This window comes from Dysidea avara, chromosome 3 (genome assembly GCF_963678975.1).
Source record: "Dysidea avara chromosome 3, odDysAvar1.4, whole genome shotgun sequence".
NCBI classification, from domain to species: Eukaryota; Metazoa; Porifera; class Demospongiae; order Dictyoceratida; family Dysideidae; genus Dysidea; species Dysidea avara.
This window is the reverse complement of record NC_089274.1, coordinates 30031734-30055030: the sequence shown is the minus strand read 5'-3', so window position 1 is coordinate 30055030 and position 23297 is coordinate 30031734. Positions and strand designations below refer to the sequence as shown.

At 38.5% G+C, this 23297-nt stretch overlaps 1 protein-coding gene across 1 annotated transcript in view; it reads right to left on the bottom strand.

The window, feature by feature from the left end:
* LOC136250651 (exosome complex component RRP41-like) overlaps positions 1-20538 on the bottom strand; it is a 29801-nt gene extending 9263 nt beyond the window's left edge. Inside the window, exons 1-7 of the mRNA XM_066042877.1 lie at positions 20405-20538; positions 14431-14467; positions 14105-14244; positions 10137-10243; positions 4681-4796; positions 4385-4501; positions 4079-4164 (exon numbers count right to left, since the gene is read on the bottom strand). Of these exons, the coding sequence (XP_065898949.1) occupies positions 4079-4164; positions 4385-4501; positions 4681-4796; positions 10137-10243; positions 14105-14244; positions 14431-14452 (588 nt within the window). The 5' untranslated portion in view covers positions 14453-14467; positions 20405-20538. The remainder of the gene's footprint in view (positions 1-4078; positions 4165-4384; positions 4502-4680; positions 4797-10136; positions 10244-14104; positions 14245-14430; positions 14468-20404) is intronic.
* Between the last annotated feature and the right edge of the window lie 2759 nt (positions 20539-23297).

Genomic DNA, 23297 nt, shown 5'->3' with positions numbered 1-23297 from the left:
TGATGGTACTTTGGTGTGTGTCAGAGATGATGGACTGCGATAAATGCAGCCCACCAGCAGTGAGTTGTGACCTCTAAGAGCTACTTAAATCCACATACTGTATTCTCAACAATATTAAAACTATCAAAATGGACTTCACTGAAGGACAACTTCTCAGAAACATAAATACCCACACCACGAACAGAAGATGAATGAGTAGCATCTGGATCAAAATTAAAAATAGGAGAGTAGCCATTGAGGGAAAATCGAGCAGAGGTTAATGTATTACAGTGAAGTTTTGGTAAAATTTCAGTGATTAGTATAATATCAGATCATCTCTTTTATTTAAAAATTGGTCAATATTTGTGTATAGTATATTAAGCCCCTCAATGTCACAGGAAAGGTTGTCAGGAAGACTTGATTTGATCCACCCATAGGTGTTTTGGGTGTTTGAGCTGAAGTGTGTACTGTTTTGTTTTGGCTCAGTGCGAGGACAACAAGACACTATGTTTCCATTACGTATAATAAGATTAATCTCACCACTTGATCTTCTTTTGAGTTCTGTAACAACCTTTTTGTGTCTTTCCCTTTCCAGCTTAGTCATATCAGTTACAATGTACACTTGCTTAAATTCATTAGTTGAGCGTAAACGTGGAGCAGCTGACAGGATACTTTGCTTAGTCTCATAATCAAATCTGACCAATAAGGGATGGTGTCTATTTTTATTTTCCAACCAAGGCGGAATAACTTCTCAATACTGATGTCATTATCCCTAACTGCTTTACATATTTCAATAAATTTGGCTTTATCTGCAGCTAGGTTAGATTCCTCTGGAAGGTTGTAGACAATAACATCAAACAACTGTACCGTTTAAGTAGGGATTGCAGTGAAACTTTCACGCCACCCAAAATTACACCTCCAAAAATCACCCTAGAGACATTTTACACAACGAAAATCACTGTTACGGAATAGTACTAGTCCATATAATACATACTACGGCATTAAATATAACAAAACACTAACAGGTGACCGGATATAGAATTTTAAAAAATCAACAAAACTCAAATTTTAGTCTCACTGCCACACCACAGTCGCAAGGCTAGAGGCCAAACGAAGCAGTGCGTGGCCACCATTTTATGCCAAAATAACAAACTCACCAGTGGGATGTGCCTTTTAGGGTTCTGACGAGTATAGGCCCTCTGCGCCTTGTCTTTTCTTTTATCTTCAATCAGGCTACTTGTCTTCTTCTTCATCCAACGAAACCATATAGAGGCGTTAATTTTCCGTATCAATGCTTTCTTTCAGCAGCATATTTAGACGCTACAGAATTATTTCAGAGCTGGATTTCAGAAGCGCTTCAGTCCCGGCGCTACTATAAGAGTTTCACTTGCTAGATATCTGCAACTTCACAATTGGGATCCCGTTCGCGATAGTATTGCGACCACGCTCCCCCAAATAAAGATAATCGCGAAAGAGTATTAAGGCCCGACCTCTTAACAATCTATTTGTTTAGTTAACAATAAACAAGATCACCTCACTCCTTGTTGGTCTAGTTAGCTGCACACCCCTTGGCTGACTCGAGATATACTATAATACAACAGTCACTCTAATACAACAGTCATGTATGATAGAAGTTACAAGTTACGTTGTTCTGGAAGACATAATTATTATTATAAGAAAAAGAAGCAAGCACAATATAATATTAGTATAATATTGTTCTAAAGAAGACAGGTACCCCTCAGCAACAGCAAGGTTGACAGCTGGAGGCACACAGGGACACTTGCACCTAGAATGCGATCCCAGATACTCATTACTGAAGAGCGCAGCAAGGAGAACCTCAAACTACAGCGAAGCCTGCCCATAACCACAGAATAGGGGGAACTCCACTTCTCACTGAGCAAATGGGCAAGATGTTTATAAGTGATGGTATCTGCCTTTCCCATACCTACAGATGTGGAAAAGTGGACTAATACAAGTTATATTGTAGCTAACTGTGCCACAACAAAAAACTAAACAAACTAGTATTTTAAAATTGTTAATTTAAAAATGAAGTAGGGATCTATGCAATAAAAAGTAGTGAAACAAGAGATGAATGATGGTGTTACAGCATAGCTCAGTGGGAAAGTCCCTACTTTGGCACATTAACTATTGTTATTTTGTTCATTGCCAAAGTAGGGACTTCCCACCGAGCTATGCTGTAATACCATCATTCGTCTATTGTTTCACTACTTTTTATTGCATAGATCCCTACTTCATTTTTAAATTAACAATTTTTAAAATACTAGTTTCTTTTACATCGATCACAATCAACTATTTCATCAGCTACATCAAATGTAGACTTAGTTGCCTCAAAGCCACTTGAACATGAAGTCGACTTAGTTATGAAGCTGCCTGTATCTGATCCTGAAGAGTAGTGTTCTGAGTACACAGGTACTTGACCTTTGTTGTGAGGTTAGAGGTAATCGTCTGGAGAGTTGTTAACTGAGCTTTCAGGCCCTGAAGTGCAGAGGTTTGCATCTTACTGATAGATTTCTCAATAGTTGAGATCCTTGAATCCACAAGTAAAAACCTTCATAGGACTGGAAAGCTAAAGGGAGTGCTTGAAGACAAGGGGTACAGAAAGGAAACATTACCAATTAAGACACGTTGTTCCTCGCTTAACTTGACGCAGCTCGCATGAAGTCAAGCTTCACACCAAACGCACTCCATCACGTTATCAGTAGCTGGCTTACAACAATGACACAATCCTCATCTTTGTGTTTTTTATTATCCTTATTTGGGGGAGACGTTGCATTTCAACTTAAGAGCAGCCATTAATCACTCTAATTAATGCTCTATGTCCTGGTAAAAACACGCACAAAAACAACAGTCCTGACGATATAATGTTATAACCTTGGCAGGTACCGTTAGTAGAGTCCAAAATAACCACGGTACAACAGTCTTTGAGTTGGGGAGAAGAGCAATTTGACAAGCTGTCACCAACAATTTTTTTTTCTTTTGTATATGTGAATTACAAATTTAAAAGAAATTTAATAAATAGCTAGCATTAGCAAGCTGCATGCATGCAGTCGCTCAGTTGCTAAACTGCTCACAAGTTGCACACATGCAAGCATTTACATGCAACAGTTATGGAAATGCATGTGTGCAATTGGACCAAATACTACTATGCGCACACAAGCACAAGTATACATACAAAATAACAGCACTTGCATGTGTGCAGCTTAATAAAATTTTCATAAGGGTTCAGTCTGAGTGCAGGATGCAAAATCAGACGCATAGTTTTCATCACATGACCAATAATAAATTCCCACAATGAATTTTGGCTTGACTTTTTTATATATAAAGAAATTGGCGGTACTCAAGGCTATGGTACATTGTAACCATAGCCAGCCATGGTTAAAGGCCAGCCAGGGATTATAAGATATGTACCCTAAATTTGCCTTTAAAGTTAGGTGGCTTCATGGTACAGGGTTGTATATATCATGATTGACACTTTCGGAGTCACTCCATGAAAGTCAAGGGTCAATGCTTATTTTTTAGATCGGAGTACAAGATATATTGGAGTGCCACCCCCTTGTATATAACAATATTCATTGCTAAGCAAAAACGGTGCTACAGGGTAATAATGACTGTCAGCTGCCTTCTGATTCACTGCATGCATAACAAAATCAGTCACATGGATTTATGTATGCATTTATTATATAATCCTTTCTCCACTTTTTCAAACATACTTTTTGTAACAACTTTCTCTACAGGGTAACTGATCTATCTACAGGGTGACTTGTTTCTAGCTGTTCTCTCAATTTTAGTAGCTGCATGAACTCTCTACAGGGTGGCTTATTTGTTGTAGGACCAGGTGTCCTACAGACCTTCAGTACTTGTGCTGTAAAGACTTAATAAATAAATAAATTTAAAAAATAAATAAGACACTTCAAGCACATAGGCTTGCCCCATGATGCTAATATCATCTGTATAGTTTTAAACCAGATAATCGTATTTACTGTGATCGTTGTCCAAGCAAGAAAATCTTTGTTCACTTTCCAAATTAATGTACACTACAGTACATTCAATTGCATGTGTTGTACATACATCCCTGTACCTGTAAAAATACTATCTTTCCTGATTTAGGCAATGTAGCGACTGTAAGGTCTGGACCACCACAGTTTTCTTCTGATTGGTTAATATCTGAATGGAAATGATCAGGTATACATGCAGTGTTTACTCATACATTCAGTGAAACCTGCCTATTCAGGTCCCAGCTACATAACAATAACTTAGAGATCACCTGTGCCCACACAGCCACTTGTAAAAACCTTGGTGTCATTTTGTGTACAATGCTGACCTATTTAATACATGCATAGCCAACTGCAACCAGAAAAGATAGGTTTCACTCTACTACACATACCAAGAATAGACTGTTCCTCAACAAAACTAGCACTGCATGCACACACATAGTCCTTCATTGGTATCCCAGCATTGATGAATGCTAGTGTTGCTGCATTTATACATGTAGACCTGTATCCTAAAAGGGAGAAACTTAATGGTTAATTTTAACTATAGAGCAGTCCATACAGTATACCATGGTGCTTTTATTCAATGATGGAAGCTCAGGTAGCCAACATGACAAAGAATCAAATAAACACATACATATCAAAAATGTATTTAAAATACATGTACTTCAACTATATTATACATCTGTACCTCCATCAGACTGAAGTATCTGAACATAAATATCAATCTGTGATCTTGGAAACAATTCTACAAGTACTGCTGCTTCAAATGTTTGTTTTATAGCATTGGAAAATTCTGTTGATCGTCTATACAATGTACATAGGAATGTATTAAAGATGCATACCATATGTACTTCATAGTGATACAAACATTTTGTGCACACAAGACTCTTTGGTAGAAGATTAAAATTATTTTGAAAGTGTTTTGGAAATGAAGCACTTCTAGCTTAAGGGATAAACACAGTATACATGAATATAATGCACAGCATCATTCCTGCATCAAACAGTATGATAGTACTGTTTGGCAGGGTTAATTGAAAGGTACCCTCCAGAATGTTGCTGTAATAAACCATCATAGAAATATAATGGAAATATTTTAAGAAAGAGTCTTTGTGCATCTGCACCTGTAAAATCAAATCCAGTATTAAAAACACTTACAGTGTATGGTACTGTAAAAGGGGGTAGATACCAGTAGCTGCACTTATAAAACTATCATGTTTTGACCACACCCTTAAACAATCAGAATCCACTGCCACGTCCTTAAAAATGATTATCAAGACACACGGTAGTGTGTCGTGCGGCCCAAGAAGCCGGCGCGCAACACCCGTGAGTATATTGACAGGAAGAAAGAAAACGCAATTTTCGCACCTCCGTAGCTCTGTGCTGCCTTGATGAAACAAGACGATTTTTGCTGTGGACACTCCCTCCACCTTCAGCACTCCACATTCCAAATTAGAGCGAAATCGCTTCAAGCGTTCCCGAGATATGCAACTTCAAAAATTGGCTTAGTTTCTTCATTTTTTTCTTCTTATTTTTCTTCCTCTTTTCGCACACTTACAAAAACTGCTATAAAACGTGAACGCTATAATATCCGATTGCCTTGAAATTTGGCACACAAAAGGGGCGCATATCTGTACCAACTTTGGCTAGGATACAATAAACAGGAAAAGAGTTATGATCGACTATTCAAGAAAAATAACACCAATATGTTGTCACGCCTACAGGGTAAACCACATATGGGAAGAAGCTGGGTGAATAGGTTAACTATTGAACCTCAAACCTTTTGTGGTTTGAAAGAAATCGAGCTAAAAACCAGGAAGATACAACGAAAAAACCAACAGTGTGTAACAATTATGCAATCAAGATTAGCTAATAGAAAACGACTACTTGCCACGCCTACCAGATAAACCGCTAGGGGGAATGCTTTGAAAATCGCTGTATAGAAGGAGTAATCATCTTAGAAAGGTTCTTCAATGGTGTAGAAGAATCTGACTTAAAGCCACGGAGTTATAACACGAAATCCAACTTGGTGCAGCAAGTGCGAGATCGAGATACTCTAATAGAGCAGTCATCCTAATAGAGCAGTCAGCCTGAAGATAATTCAAGAGATCAGCTAGAAACAAGTAAACTGTATAGAGATCAGCTAGAAACAAGTCACCCTGTAGAGAGATCAGCTACAAACAATTCACCCTGTAGAGAGATCAGCTAGAAAAATTTACCTTATAGGGAGTTCATGCAACTATGGAAAGGGATAGTTCAGCTAGAAGAAATCACCTTGTAGAGTTCAGCTACAAAGAAACTACCATGTAGAGAGTTCAACTACAAACAAATCGCCCTGTAGAGAGATCAATAGAAGAAGTTACCTTATAGAGAGTTCAGCTACAAAGAAACCATCATGTAGAGAGTTTAGCTGCAAACAAATCACCTGTAGAGAGTTCAGCTACAAACAAATCTCCCTGTAGAGAGATCAGCTAGAAGAAGTTTCCTTGTAGAGGGTTCAGCTACAAACATATCACCCTGTAGAGAGATCAGCTAGAAGAAGTCACCTTGCAGAGAGTTCAGTTACAAAGAAATCATCATGTAGAAAGTTCAGCTACAAACTAGTGACCTTGTAGAGACATCAGCTAAAAGAAGTTACCTTATAGAGAGTTCAGCTACAGAGAAACTATCATGTAGAGAGTTCAGCTGCAAACAAATCACATGTAGAGAGTTCAGCTACAAGCAAATCTCCCTATAGAGAGATCAGCTAGACGAAGTTCCCTTGTAGAGAGTTCAGCTACAAACAAATCACCCAGTAGAAAGATCAGCTAGAAGAAATTACCTTGTAGAGAGTTCAGCTACAAAGAAACCATCATGTAGAGAGTTCAGCTGCAAACAAAACACCTGTAAAGAGTTCAGCTACAAACAAATCTCCCTGTAGAGAGATCAGCTAGAAGAAGTTTCCTTGTAGAGAGCTCAGCTACAAACAAATCACCCTGTAGAAAGATCAGCTAGAAGGAGTCACCTTGTAGAGAGTTCAGTTACAAAGAAACCATCATGTAGAGAGTTCAGCTACAAACTAGTGACCTTGTAGAGACATCAGCTAAAATAAATTACCTTGTAGAGAGTTCAGCTACAAAGAAACCATCATGTAGAGAGTTCAGCTACAAACAAAACACCTGTAGAGAGTTCAGCTACAAACAAATCTCCCTGTAAAGAGATCAGCTAGAAGAAATTTCCTTGTAGAGAGCTCAGCTACAAACAAATCACCCTGTAGAAAGATCAGCTAGAAGGAGTCACCTTGTAGAGAGTTCAGTTACAAAGAAACCATCATGTAGAGAGTTCAGCTACAAACTAGTGACCTTGTAGAGACATCAGCTAAAATAAATTACCTTGTAGAGAGATCAGCTACAAAGAAACCATCATGTAGAGAGTTCAGCTGCAAACAAATCACCTGTAGAGAGTTCAGCTAGAAGAAGTTACCTTGTGGAGAGTTCAGCTTCAAAGAAACCATCATGTAGAGAGTTCAGCTGCAAACAAATCACCTGTAGAGAGTTCAGTTACAAACAAATCTCCCTGTAGAGAGATCAGCTAGAAGAAGTTTCCTTGTAGAGAGTTCAGCTACAACAAATCTCCCTGTAGAGAGATCAGCTAGAAGAAGTTACCTTGTGGAGAGTTCAGCTTCAAAGAAACCATCATGTAGAGAGTTTAGCTGCAAACAAATCACCTGTAGAGAGTTCAGTTACAAACAAATCTCCCTGTAGAGAGATCAGCTAGAAGAAGTTTCCTTGTAGAGAGTTCAGCTACAAACAAATCACCCTCTAGAAAGATCAGCTAGAAGAAGTCACCTTGTAGAGAGTTCGGTTACAAAGAAACCACCATATAGAGAGTTCAGCAACAAACTAGTGACCTTGTAGAGACATCAGTTACCTTGTAGAGAGTTCTACTACAAAGAAACCAACATGTAGAGAGTTCAGCTGCAAACAAATCACCTGTAGAGAGTTCAGCTACAAACAAATCTCCCTGTAGAAAGATCAGCTAGAAGAAGTCACCTTGTAGAGAGTTCAGTTACAAAGAAACCATCATGTAGAGAGTTCAGCTGCAAACAAATCACCTGTAGAGAGTTCAGCTACAAACAAATCTCCCTGTAGAGAGATCAGCTAGAAGAAGTTTCCTTGTAGAGAGTTCAGCTACAAAAAAATCACCCTGTAGAAAGATCAGCTAGAAGAAGTTACCTTGTGGAGAGTTCAGTTACAAAGAAACCATCATGTAGAGAGTTCAGCTGCAAACAAATCACCTACAGAGAGAGTTCAGCTACAAACAAATCTCCCTGTAGAGAGATCAATAGAAGAAGTTACCTTGTAGAGAGTTCAGCTACAAAGAAACTGTCATGTAGAGAGTTCAGCTGCAAACAAATCACCTGTATAGAGTTCAGCTACAAACAAATCTCCCTGTAGAGAGATCAGCTAGAAGAAGTTTCCTTGTAGAGGGTTCAGCTACAAACAAATCACCCTGTAGAAAGATCAGCTAGAAGGAGTCACCTTGTAGAGAGTTCAGTTACAAAGAAATCATCATGTAGAGAGTTCAGCTACAAACTAGTGACCTTGTAGAGACATCAGCTAAAAGAAATTACCTTGTAGAGAGTTCAGCTACAAAGAAACCATCATGTAGAGAGTTCAGCTGCAAACAAATCACCTGTAGAGAGTTCAGCTACAAACAAATCTCCCTGTAGAGAGATAAGCTAAAAGAAGTTTCCTTGTAGAGAATTCAGCTACAAACAAATCACCCTCTAGAAAGATCAGCTAGAAGAAGTCACTTTGTAAAGAGTTCAGTTACAAAGAAACCATCATGTAGAGAGTTCAGCTGCAAACAAATCTCCCTGTAGAAAGATCAGCTAGAAGAAGTTACCTTGTAGAGAGTTCAGCTACAAAGAACCATCATGTAGAGAGTTCAGCTGCAAACAAATCACCTGTAGAGAGTTAAGCTACAAACAAATCTCCCTGTAGAGAGATCAGCTAGAAGAAGTTACCTTGTGGAGAATTCAGCTACAAAGAAACCATCATGTAGAGAGTTCAGCTGCAAAGAAATCGCCTGTAGAGAGTTCAGCTACAAACAAATCACCCTGTAGAGAGATCAGCTAGAAGAAGTTACCTTGTAGATAGTTCAGCTACAAACAAATCACCCTGTAGAGAGATCAGCTAGAAGAAGTTACCTTGTAGATTGTTCAGCTACCAACAATTCACCCTGTAGAGAGGGCAGCAAGAAGAAGTCACCTTGTAAAGTGTTCAGTTGCAAAGAAACCACCATGGAGAGTTCTGTAATAAATATATGTATTATATATACGTATACACCCCCTGTAATTTGTACATTTACTGATAAATATTTAAAGTACATCTGCTTCATCTTTTCTTCTTCCTGTGGTAAAGAAAAAAAGACAGGTTAAAAAAGTCCCAAAGCCGGCCATAGGCCGGCTTTGTGGTATACAAATACCAAAAGAAATGAAATCTAATCCAAAACAGCCAAGCTGTAAAAAAACAGTGCTGCCCTCAAAAAGGCTATGGTGAAAAAAGATGTGAAATCCAAGGTGGCAGCCAAGAAATGGCTGTGATGGTAGGTTAATGGTAAAAATTTTAATAACAGCAATTTAGGTGAATTTTTTGCCAAGACCAAGCGGCACAAAAATTCACCTCAATTGTCGTTGTTAAAATTTTTATCATTAACCTACCATCACAGCCATTTCTTGGCCGCCACCTTGGATTTCACATCTTTCTTCACCATAGCCTTTTTGAGGGCCGCACTGTTTTTTTACAGCTTGACTGTTTCGGATTAGATAATATTATCACAGTGACCACATCCCTATGATCTACCATAGCTGCAAACAAAGTTTTTGCTGTAGAACACAAGATATGGCAAACACACCCTTCAGGCCTTCATCTATTGCATAGCTCACTTAGATACTCTAATAGAGCAGTCACAGCCACATATTCTAATAGAGCATCAGAGTTGTGCTATACCAGAATAGTTAACTAATTTACACTACATAAATGAATAGGGTTCCAGTGGATAATTATATGAATGAATCCTACTCCATTTTAATCACACTAGTGAAGCCAATAATTTTAATCATATGGCTCTATACAGGGGCTATATAGTCAACATATCACATACCTGTCACCCTTGGGTCTTCCCTTCCTTTCATTTGAACTAAAAGTTGCTGCACTAACTTGGCAATTGATGACACATTTGTTGTGGACCACTTTAAACTTCTGACTGACCTACAAAAAAAAAAAATCATTTACACACATGAACACATGTACCAGTACAAAAGTAAGCCAAGACATACAGTACACCAAAAAAAATACTACACAAGAATAGTAAAATTGCAACAATTTTATATTCTTCTGAAATTTGTATAAAATCTTAGCTGGCTATAGAATGGAAAAGCAGTGATTCTGAAGATGGACAGTGCTTTAGAAATCAGTTCTTATATGCACTGCATGTGATTACTAGATACCTGTGCATGGAATATACATGGGTAAGAACAACCGATCACTGCACTCACCATCACAATTGCACTAAAAATTTCCATAACATGAAAAGCATAATTTTGCTGTGACATTTTCTCTTTAACTATGTGTCAAGGCATAAACCTACTGTAGAGGGAAAAATAGCTAACCTGGGAAGGGGGAGTGTACTTAACCCCTGAATGAACTACTTTATCTTTACAGTATTTCAACTTATAATGTAACTTTCATTACAAGTTGTGACAAAAGACACCAGCAAACTAAATGATGCAACACTTGACTCCTTATACTTATTAACTTGTTCTTAGTATCAAAATGCAGCCAGATACTATATCTACACTCATAGAAAATTTCAGGCAATTATATGCCATGATCAATAAATAATTATGAAGCTTCAAAATTCAAAAATTGAGTCAAAATTTGTGTGTGAAAAAGGTACCTTTCTGCAAATCTGGCCACATTTATGGGTACAATTTATAGAGTTGGCGACTTGAGAGCAAAGTGGTTCAATCACTGTGGATGGCCACATTTTCTTTTAACCAGGTGCACGCCCCACCCTTCCCTGCATGTGGGGTGTGCGCCTGGTTACTGTAATTGTTTTGGAAAAAGTGTGCGTGTGCATGTGTGTGTTTGTGCGTGTGCGTGTGTGTATGCGTGTGTTTGTGTGTGTGCGTGTGTGTGTGTGTATGCGTGTGTTTGTGTGCGTGTGTGGGTGGGTGGGTGTGTGTATGTGTGTGTGTGTGTGTGTGTGTGTGTGTGTGTGTGTGTGTGTGTGTGTGTGTGTGTGTGTGTGTGTGTGTGTGTGTGTGTGTGTGTGTGTGTGTGTGTGTGTGTGTGTGTGTGTGAGTGAGTGCGTGAGAGGGAGAGTTCGTGTCATTTTGCCCACACAAGCAAACAGTTTTGTGTCAAAAGCAGCCTTCATAATGTGGTGCACAGAACCAGTATAAATCTTCCCAGTAGGTAAGCTTTCACTATGAGGCGGTTTATTCATGCCAGCTTCAAAAATGGGTAAAGTGAGTTTCTGAAGACATTATGATTCACAACGGGCTATTTGGGCATAAAACAACCAAAAAACAATGTATCTGGCTCCACATACTAACAGAAATAATGAATCCCTTCGAAGTGAAAGGGGGCATGTCTCGTACTAGCACGTGAACGAAAATGAAGGGCAGCCTCAAAGCTTCCTCAAAACAATCTACATGAGAAAACACAAAAGGTACACTATAAAACAGCTGAGAAGATACTTCTGAGCATAATAGTGGTTTAAAGTGATTTGTTAGAGTTACGCTCCCTTAGCAGTGCATAGCAACATAATTACCAAATTACAAAATTAATGAATTACGAAATATAATTTACAAATCTAATTATCTAGCTGGATTAATAGCATGAATATAAGCTAAATTATATACATGGTTGATCAATTGCCTATTTAGTCAGAATGGGATACAGTAGCATTAACTGCATGGGCGCCTGGTTTTTAAGCAGTAGCATAACATCCAACTTGTTTACAAAAAACTACACTATGAACACACATTTACACAAAACTTCAATCTATTAGAGTGGTTGATAAATCCGTTTCAGCAAAGTGTAGCATACTTACATATATAAGTTTGTATGTATGTGAACGGACACACATCCTTTCTCAAATCAAATAGATACTCTTTTAGTGCAAAACATTGGTAGTGTAAAACTTTGTGAAATTAAAAAGCCAACATTGGCTTTGGCAAATGCTCCACTATGCTAATCACTAAAAGTAATAAAGCAAATGTTGTGACTTTTTAGCAAAACTGAAATGTAATACTGAGAATCTGAACTCTGTAAATTTAATTGTGCACAGTAGTCGGTCGGATTTATGTTAAAGTAACATGCTCCAAACTAGCATCTTCAAAGTATAAATGTCTGAGGAGGAGGTGTTAGAATGACGCAATGAAAACCGAAGTGGATGTATTACTGTTTTAGAAAATGGTCTGCCAGCAGTGAAAAGGACATCGTAGCCATGCCTTGCGCCATTGCTAGTGACAGTGTCGTGCACAAGGCTGCATGGGAAGGCTAATTTATTTTCCTCTCGCTCAAGGCTTAGTCGATGAAATGGCACTTTTGTTGGTGATACACGCTGCTATCAACAAGAACTGCATCAGTTTGAGTAAGAAAAATCTGTGAAAAATTAGCGACAGTAGCTACTGTAAGGTTGTATCATGATTGCACGGTGTAGCTACCAGATGCTTGACTAGACGCCGGAGTATCCTTGCAACTATTCAAGGCAAGTCTATACCACGAGAGAGAATTAGTAGATTGGCATCACTGTGCCTTGTGTAAACGAAGTCAAAGTGGAGAAAGACAGCTAGCAAAATTACTGTATAATGGCGCTGGCTTGTCGTGTCGCATGGCAACGCAGCCCATTTTCTAGGAAAGTAAGACATCAATACCTGCCTTGGCACTCCAGTTAACCCTCCGGCACCGGAAAAGGGTGGTGAAGAAAATGCTGGTTTAGTTGTGCTATTGTTTTGTTGACAATATTTCAGCGGTTAGCTAACAATAAATTCTTGGTGTGGACAACTAATTTACTAATGTGGTTAGCCGCGAGTCTCTTAGTACCGAGAGACTTGTGGTGGAGTCTCTTCATGAATAAGAAACTTCTATTTTAATCAAACTTCAAAGCATTGCTAACATACCATTTTCTAAGGCATATTATGGTTACTTTTGAGAGAGGAACTTGTCATGATACAGAGTGCATTTCTAATTCAGTGAAGCTATTACTCTGTGTTAAGCAGTTCATTTCCTACCTTGTATTGCTGTTGACCCTGTGAGATAGAAGTTGAATGACCATGTGTGGCACTTCACTGTTGTAGCTAACTCAGTTTGGCATTAACCATATGTTCAGCAGCTTTTGCTGACCGACTGGACCATTTGAATCAGCTGGGTCAGTCGTGAAGATGACAATGTGGATGACAACGAAACTGGAATAGGATACCTGTACATCCATTCTGATGAACACAACACACAACGATTCTTCTCATGTGGTAAAACTTTGGCGAATAGTAGCACAATTCACCAACTTTGGTAATGTTTTCCATTGCTGACATTTTACTCTATATGGTAAGCAATTAATGGTAGTATTCAAGGCCTGCTCTGTAGTTTTCAGCTGTTAAAGCACCTGTACAGCTAAGAGAATGTAGTACTATTTCAGAGTAAAACATATAATACCTGCCTAGCCTATATTTCTCTCATACTGGCTGGTTTAACATAAAACCTCATGTGTGTTCACTTGGTTGGTTGTAGGAAGTGGAGTCTGAGGTTTGTAGTCTGAGGTTTGTTTCTTCTTTCCCGACTCTTTTACTGGCATGTGCCTTGCTGCTTGGTTGTGGAGCATGCACCTGCAGTCCACTAACTGCAATAGTTTGGGGAGAATTGTGTGTGTCATGCACATGTCTCTACATCCTACACCCAACCAGCCAAGTGAATACTTGCACACCTACAGTACTCCTACTGTAAGAGTACCTGTACTTCTAATACTGCACTAACAGTCACTGATACAATAATAGTTATAAAGAAAATAATATTCCCAGAGTAATAATCTGCCTAAGAAACACACAGCCCAAGGAATGAACTCACATCATGAGGACCATAGACTGTGGCCAATACTTTTGTATTTCCTTGCTCCAGATAAGCAGAACCGTCTGCTTGTGTTAGCAGACCCATTGAGCACTCAATCCTACGTAGTTCATGTGGACGGCGACCATCAAGTCGTAATCCTACAAAGACATTAGCAAGTTAAATGTATTTTTCTGGTCTGAGGTATTTGAATATACTGCATGTAACAACAATTTTAAAATACATAATTGTTGCTGTGTAAGCTAGCACATATACATACACAATGACACACTACATGCTCAAGAGAGCTCGTACCACAAACTCTTCATACAATTAATATAAATTACCTTCAGCTGAAAGATAATCCATAACATATCACCTTCCCTAACATAGTAAGAAAACATCGTGAATACATACACGGAAAACAACAACAAGGTGTGTGTGTGTGTGTGTGGTGTGTGTGGTGTGTGTGTGTGTGGTGTGTGTGTGGTGTGTGTGTGTGTGTGTGTGTGTGTGTGTGTGTGCGTGCGTGTGTGAGTGAGTGAGTGAGTGATGCATTTTGACAGGTCTAAGTTTAAGGCTGTGACAATATACCAGATCCTTTTTTCCTCAGTACCCCCACACAAAAGAAAAAAAAAGTGGTCTGGTTATGTGTCGAGACTAGTGTTCGGAGGCTTGTGTAGAGGTTTGCAAAGCACATACAAAATCAGGCCTTGGCATAGGTCTGAAGTATCAATGTTGAATTAGTTTCAGAATCTTTTGAGATTATTATAATTATCATGAGGAGCAAGACCAACCTTCTCTAAAGTCAAAACAATTTAAATGCATGTACTCAAGCATTCATTCACTAGCTGCATAGATATACATGGCTTTTTCATCTCCTTAACAACCATTTTTGTCAGCCATATTGTTGAACAATGCGACCATAGATACGTACATAATGGATTGGAAGCACAAACATCATGAATCAGAAACACAATTTATTTTATGGCTACGGGCTTGACTGATGGTTAGTTGTTTCACACAGCTGAAGGTGAGTTTGTGTTTAAAAAATTAGTGTGGGGTACGTGATCATATCAATCATGTCGCTATCAGGTTCAGTAATAGGCTTCGCTTTGGCATTAGTCTCAGACAAACTTGATAGGGTCCCTGATAAGTTCAATCCAATTCACAAATCAATAAATATCTGAATCAATAAGTTAACGATTCTTAGAAAATGGTATGTTAGCAATGCTTTGAAGTTTAATTAAAATGGAAGTTTCTTATTCACATAGAGGCTCCTCCACAAGACTCTTAGTACTAAGAGACTCGCGGCTAACCACATCAATTAATTAGTTAACCACACCTCAATCCACACCAAGAATTTATTGTTAACCGCTGAAATATTGTCAACAAAACAATAGCACAACCAAACCAGCATGTTCTTCACCACCCTTTTCCAGTGCTGGAGGGTTAACTGGAGTTCCAAGGCAGGTATTAGTGTCTTACTTTCCTAGAAAATGCACTGTGGAGTTCCAAGGCAGGTATTGGTGTCTTACTTTCCTAGAAAATGCGCTGAGTTGCCCCGCAACATGACAAGCCAGCACCATTATACAGTAATTTTGCTAGCTGTCTTTCTCCACTTTCATTTCGTTTACATGAGGCTAGTTGCAAGGATACTCCGACATCTAGTCAAGTGTCTGGTAGCTACACCAATCACGATACAACCTTACAGTAGCTACTGTCACTAATTTCACAGATTTCTCTTACTCAAACTGATGCAATTCTTGTTGATAGCAGTGTGTATCACCAATAAAAGTGCTGTTTCAGCAACTAAGCCTTGAGAGGAAAGTACGTTAGCCTTCCCATGCAGCCTTGTGCGTGACACCGTTACTAGCAATGGCACAAAGCATAGCTACGATGTCCTTTTCACTGCTGGCAGACCATTTTCTAAAACATCCGCCTCGGTTTTCATTGCATCATTCTAACACCTTCTCTTCAGATGTTTATATTTTAAAAATTGTTAATAAAGTAGGTATCTATGCAAAAAAAAGTAGTGAAACAAGAGATGAATGATGGTGTTACAGCATAGCTCAGTGGGAAAGTCCCTACTTTGGCACATTAGCTATTATTACTTTGTTCAATGCCAAAGTAGGGACTTCCCACTGAGCTATGCTGTAACACCATCATTCATCTCTTGTTTCACTACTTTTTTGCATAGATCCCTACTTCATTTTTAAATTAACAATTTTTTAAATACTAGTTTGTTTAGTTTTTTTTGTTGTGGCACAGCTAGCTACAATGTAACTTGTATAAGTCCACTTGTATTTTCCACATCTGTAGGTATGGTAAAGGCAGATAGCTACTATCACTTATAAACACCTTGCCCATTTGCTCAGTGAGAAGTGGAGTTCCCCATACTGTGGCTATGGGCTGTAGTTTGGAGTTCTCCTTGCTGCACTGTTCAGTGATGCGTATCAGGGGACCACGTTCTAGATCCAAGCGCGCCTGTGTGCCTCCATGCAGCCGTTGACCTTGCTGTTGCTGGGGGGTACCTGTCTCCTTTAGAACAGTAATACTAATTTTATATTGTGCTTGCTTCTTTTTCTTATAAAAATAACTACAGTGTATGTCTACCATAACCATGTAATTTTATCATACATGACTGTTGTATTAGAGTGACTGTTGTATTAGACTCTATATCTTGAATCAGCCAAGGGGTGTGCAGCTAGCTAGACCTGAGGCGATCTTGTTTATTGTTAAGTACATAGCTAGCTAGATTGTTAAGAGGTTGGGTCTAAGTACTCTTTGCTATTAGTTCACCTATATATTTATTTTGTGGGCGTGGTCACAAACCTATCACGAACCGGATCCCAATTGTGAAGTTGCAGATATCTAGCAAGTGTACCATATCTAGCAAGTGTACCATATCTAGCAAGTGTACCTCTCATAGTAGCGCCACTTCTGAAATCCAGTTCTGAAATAATTCTGTGGCATCTAAATATGTTGCTGAAAGAAAACACTGATACAGAAAATTAACACCTCAATATGGTTTCGGTGGATGAAGAAGACAAGCAGCCTGATTGAAGATAAAAGAAAAGACAAGGCGCCGAGGACCTACACTCATCGGAACCCCAAAAGGCACATCCCACTGGTGAGTTTATTATTGTGATGTAAAATGGTGACTATGCGCTGCTTCGTTTGGCCTCTAGCCGTCCGGCAGTGAGGCAGTGAGGCTAAAATTCGAGTTATGGTGATTTAAAAAAAAATTTATACGGCTACCTGCAAGTGTTTTGCTGTATGCTGTTGTATATATTAAGATGAATTAAAAATTGGAAATTTTAAAATGGGAATAGGGATCACTGAAAAAGCCACAAAACAAGAAGGGATCGCTGGGGTGGTAATGCAAACCAGAAATCCCTATTTTGACTCTCTGTCATAAATCTTTAGTTACATGCTCTGTCATTTTGAAGTGAGTCAAAATGGGGATTTGTGGTATACATTACGACCAACAAAGAGTCAAAATAGGGATTTGTGGTTTGTATTACCACCCCAGCAATCCCTTCTTGTTTTGTGGCTTTTTTCAGCGATCCCTATTCCCATTTTAAAATTTCCAATTTTTATTCGTCTAGTTTGTGTACCTTTTATTAATCCAGTAATGGATTATGAAGAAGACAGTGCAATTTTGCATTCTGCATAGTAACACCGTCAACACTAAAAAAACGTAACTTTGAGTGCGGTCCTGTATGGCTTCTCGAGCGTAATGGCATTTTGGCAAAAAGAAATGGCCCAGTTAGGGCTGTTTCCATCCGAAAACGAAATCAAAAATAGGTCATGGACACGCACAATGATCCATTCAGCAAGCTTTACTACCTTTTATCCCAGGTTTCTCCTTGTAAACTTCGCTATGCCTGTGAAAGAATAATATTATGAATAATAATAATAATATGAACAAAATGGCAAATTTCAGTATTGTATGAAATACATGTACTGTTTCCTTTTCACTTGATACTTACTAGTGGACCTATACTCATTGCAAAGAACCACCAGAGGGTTGTTTAGGATTGAAGGATGCTTTTCAAGGTGGTTTTTAGGTGTGCGTTCTATTAGGATTTTTGCAAAAAACATGGGCGATCCATACTATGAACCCACTATCGTGATTCATGATATGGACTAGTACTATTCCGCAAAGGTGATTTTCGTCACGTAAAATGTCTCTAGGATGATTTTTAAAGGCGGAATTTTAGGCGGCACGTAAAAATTTCACCTGGATCCTTACTTAAACGGTACGACTGTACCGTTTGATACTTTGAAGATGCTACTTTGGAGTGTCTTACTATAACATAAACCCTGCAATCAGCATTACAAACAACTGGAATTTCTGCATTTCTATAATCTACATGACTGTATCAAGCCCATAACCATAAATATATATTGTGTTTCCAATCCATTATGCATTCTAGTATAGGCCCACTCCAAACGGGACTGTAGTTTCCCATCTCTCCGCCTGCTTCACGCCTGGGCATCCATATTGCATGTCATTTTTTTCCAAAACCACTTCCTGTGGCTCCATTTTGCATTGTTAGAATGAATGGTCCTAGCTAGGGTTAGCTTACAGTTTCATGACCTTAAAATCCTCTCAAGATCAACATACTTTAATAAAGCAGTCACATCTAATAAAGCCTCCCGCCTGCACCAAATATTGAAAACATCAGGATGGGAAACTAGTCTGAGTCACTATGAGTGGCCATAGAGAAAAAAACCATTAGGATGTTTAATTTACAGTACCTGTATCATATTACAATGGGCTCATAAAATTAGCCAATCCGCGTAAACTGCTAACAACTGATGGCCAAAACTGTGGTGGATGGGCTTGGTATCACCGTATTGAACATAAGCACTCTATATAACCTGTAGAGCTGTTCGAAATATCCTCATAGAACACTTGATACTGATGTTATATATATAGCTAAAATATGGAATGAATGAAAAATTATGGGTCCAATTTTGGTCGTCAAGCAGACAAAAAAGCTACTGTTATTTTATGTGTGCTACCCAGTTGCAACATCACTTGCTAGCTGACAAGCTGGTTTTTATTACAATCCCCCATGTATGGTATTGTGGTGAAACTTCCGAGAAAACAGCTGGCAGATTCCACCTCTCTTCTGGTCTTGCTGCAACTTTATCCAAGGTTTGGGAAATATTCAACAGAGCAAATCATTATACAACCATAGGATGGCAAACAAGACCACTCCACTCTGCTTCCCGTCCACCGCTTGCATCTGGTTACTGTCAGCTCCAACTTCTGTATTCTTCCATTATTTTCCAGTTGTTCTTGCATTCTGTACAGGCTCAGTGTCAACTCACGTGTCAGCAGCACAATCAAGCAGCTTCAAGGGGGTGTCACTCAGGCTCTTGCTGTAGGTCGATATGCGACCGTGGTCAAACTCTAAGTCAACGGTCAAGGCCACAAAATAGCTCTTACAGTGGGTCAAGACGAGACAGAAAATTAAAAACCCACAATCAAAAAAGTACCATATAGCCTAAATATTTCGAGGGGGGAAATTTTCGCTGATTTTGTGGTTTTGGGTGTTATCAGCGAAAACTTTACCCTCGAAATATTTAGACCTCCATATAGTCTAATACATTTTGAAAGTGTTTGCAAATCCGCGAAAATTTTATTTTTAGCAACATTGCTAACCCATGCTCAATAACATCATGATCACTTACATTAAACTGGTTCACATGGTACCATGACCACCACTTGGTCTAGTCTCGTGCATTAAAATTTAGAAAAAGGTCCCCTCAGATCAACGATAAAACACAATCATGTTGGATTAGGTTAGGTTAGGAAACCGGGTTAGTAGGATTAGAGTTAGGGTATGGGTTAGGATCACCTCCATATAAAGGACATAATTCATTTCCCCAATGGTGTCCGTCTTAGAGGAGTTCCACTGTATAAGCTTAAGCATGCTTCTTATGGTTGTGCCAGGGAAATACTGGCTTCAAAAACTGTCCGGTCAGTGCAGTGTCGGTATTTGGAGTGGCCTATTAAAGCATACCGTACGCAAGGAAATTTTTACGTCAAAAAATTTTGACGAATTGGTTTAATTCGTCAAATTTAAATTCGTCAAATGTTTATAAGCGCCCTTAAAAAGTACAGGTTTTGCCTACAATTTCTTGATTTTCGTCAACATTTTATTCGTCAAATCTGCTGAAGTCTGAATTTGTCAAAGTTTTTTGACGTAAAAATTTCCTTGCGTACGGTAATATAATCATAGATATAATCTATGGCCTAAGTTTCGATGTACACACCTCGATTAACAGTTCCCTACAACTTACTTTCAGATTATTGCAAAACACTCTGAATGTATTCTCGAGCTCCTTGGTGTTCTCAGTATTTCTGCTTGAACCCTAGCCTCGCGTCGAGTTTCGCGTGCTCCCACGGCGCTTATCGATTAGAATATATCTAGAACAGGCGCTTATAGTGACCTGGCCTACCGTGCGCAAGGAAATTTTGACGTCATAATTCTTTTGACGAATCCGCATAAACTTAATTATTGGTTTCTCATCCCCGCTCGCACCGCTGTTTTCCTTACCTCATCAAGGATTTTTTGCACCACTGGTGGCTTAGTTCCAGTGTTGGGAGTAACGCGTTACGTAATATTATTACTTTTGTGGTAACAAAGTAATATAACGAAATACGCTATAAAAACAGGTAATATAACGCAAGCTACTTTACTTACAAATGTAACGCGTTACCTAAGTAATATAGTTACTGTAACGGGTCTAATATTACGTAATATTATTACTACAAGTAACGAAGTTACTAATCTCGTTAGTTATCCTCTGAGTAACGGCTAGCCACAACGAAGTAACGAGGCCTACTGAATGAAGCTTATTCACCAGCTTCTTACTTATAACTAAAATTTGCATATTGTCCAACAACGCAATCATGTCACGTGATAAGGTGGTAGCTTCATACGTGACAGCTTAAAGCTGTGGACACAAAGTAATATAATATGTAATATTATTACAGTTACTTTATTTTATGGGTAATATGTAACTGTAACTAAATAGTTCAGTTGCAAGTAATATGTAATATGTAACTAGTTACTTTTACAAAGTAACTTGCCCAACACTGCTTAGTTCAGCCATCCAGCACCTTTTAAAGTTGGCTGGTACCTTGCTAGACCGGTCTAAGAAAACTACATTCTGAGTCATTTTAGCTAGCTAATTCAGCTATCTAGTTAGTAAAAAATAAAATAAAAATCCACCCTCCCGCACTGGTATTTTGAGTGCAGGAGGATGAGAAATTAATAATTAAGTTTATGTGACCTAATTCGTCAAATTTAAATTCGTCAAATGTTTATAAGCTCCTTTAATAAAAGTACAGATTTTGTCTACAATTTCTTGATTTTCGTCACATCAAATCTGCTGAAATGTGAATTCGTTATATTTTTCTTACGTCAAAATTTCCTTGTGTACGCTGTAATCCCTTGAAATCTGACTAAATTTGAAGTAAATCTCAACTTCAGTATGTGCAGCAACTGCATGGGTTAATTTTAGTAGCTATACTAGATACATCATCTATACAATGAAATAATCTGAAGTTGTCCATATACTATCTACTTATCAGTGTTTTGCTCAGTACTCCAATAGCTATTATTCCTTTGTGTCACACTTAAGTGACATGAGCTATGTGACTTCTTGGCCGTACTGCACAATGCTGTGGTTTCCTAGGACAGATACTAAGTAGGTTTACAGTGCACATGCAAGTATATAATATGTAGGCTAAATACACAAGGAGTTTTCTAAAGTGGCCCATATTTGGTGGTGATTCATAAGTGCAGGAGTCTTGCGGTATAGCCCCCACCACTCACACATTAATTTAAACATTAAAATACTTCAATATTACATTGATTCATGATTTATTATTGTATGGTTAGTCCTTTGTCAATATTATTACAGCTGTTTTAGCAGAGGGGAGTTTCCAGAAGTACCAGAACCCCATGCCTGTCCATATACACCCCTGCACATCAGTGAAAGAACTAGCTAGAACTTTACAAATATACCATGCAGATAGTTTTTATTGTGAACTTCCTTGCTATATAGTTTAACAGGCCAGCACTATCCCAATAACTATACTTCTAAACATTTAACTAAACATCAAGAGCATTACATGGACACAAGCATTTCTCAGGTATACTTAGCAGTAACTACTATTTGTTGTCTAGCAGCTATATAAAACACAAACCTCTTCAGTTACATCAGTAGCTACAAGGAGCCACAAATTAATAATTTGGATTGTCTACACTTTACTGATAGTAGCTAATCTCATGATTTTAGCCATGACTACATATCTGAAAACTAGGAATAGCACAGTGTTCAAATAATATGAAGAGGTTCAGCTTGGTCTTGTTTGAAAGCTTTAACCATGCATGATTGGGCATGGAGTATTTGAGTGACTGTATTGTTTGAGCATTTGAGTGACTGTTGTATTAGAGTATTTTAGTGACTGTTCTATTACTATTAATATCATCCCCACCCAGATCTTAGCTGTGTAGAGGTGGGACTTAGCTCCACTTTAGTTAACACCTCAGAGCAGCCTTCAGTGCCCTACATATAGCCCTTCCCTACTTTTCGGGTGCCCATGTTTTAAATTGGTAATCCTGGATGGGGTTCATCCGAACCAAGGAACTCGAGGTGGTTCAGTTCCCATGGTAACAGTACAACAGACACAACAACCTGCTACATTGTTTGGTGGTACACCAGTGAGGTCACAAGTTGCCTGCCAGGTACTGTACTGTACAGTTGTGTATTGATGTGTGTAGTGTGTGAGGTGATCATTTTCACATTATGGATTGTGTTTATATACAACTACACCTTTTGGGAAGAAAATCCCTGCCTTTATTTATAAAGGTTTCTTTTAATGGATCCCTTAAAAGGAGGTTTATTTTAGTCTACTGGACAATTTACTGAATTGGTAATTTAATAAGTCATTTTGTGGTCACAAGTTCACACACATGTTAATCATGTGATTCACAACAATATGCCATTAGGTGCTCTTGTGGTCCTCTAGTATTGATGTTGGATTTTCTTTAGTCATCAAAATGCTAAAGGTACATATTTCAATTCCTTTATTCAACTGTTATTAATACTGATAGGCATTTTACTTGCCCAGTGGTAAGTTCATTAGTCAAGTAGCCAGCATGTTGACAGCTAATGGCCACAC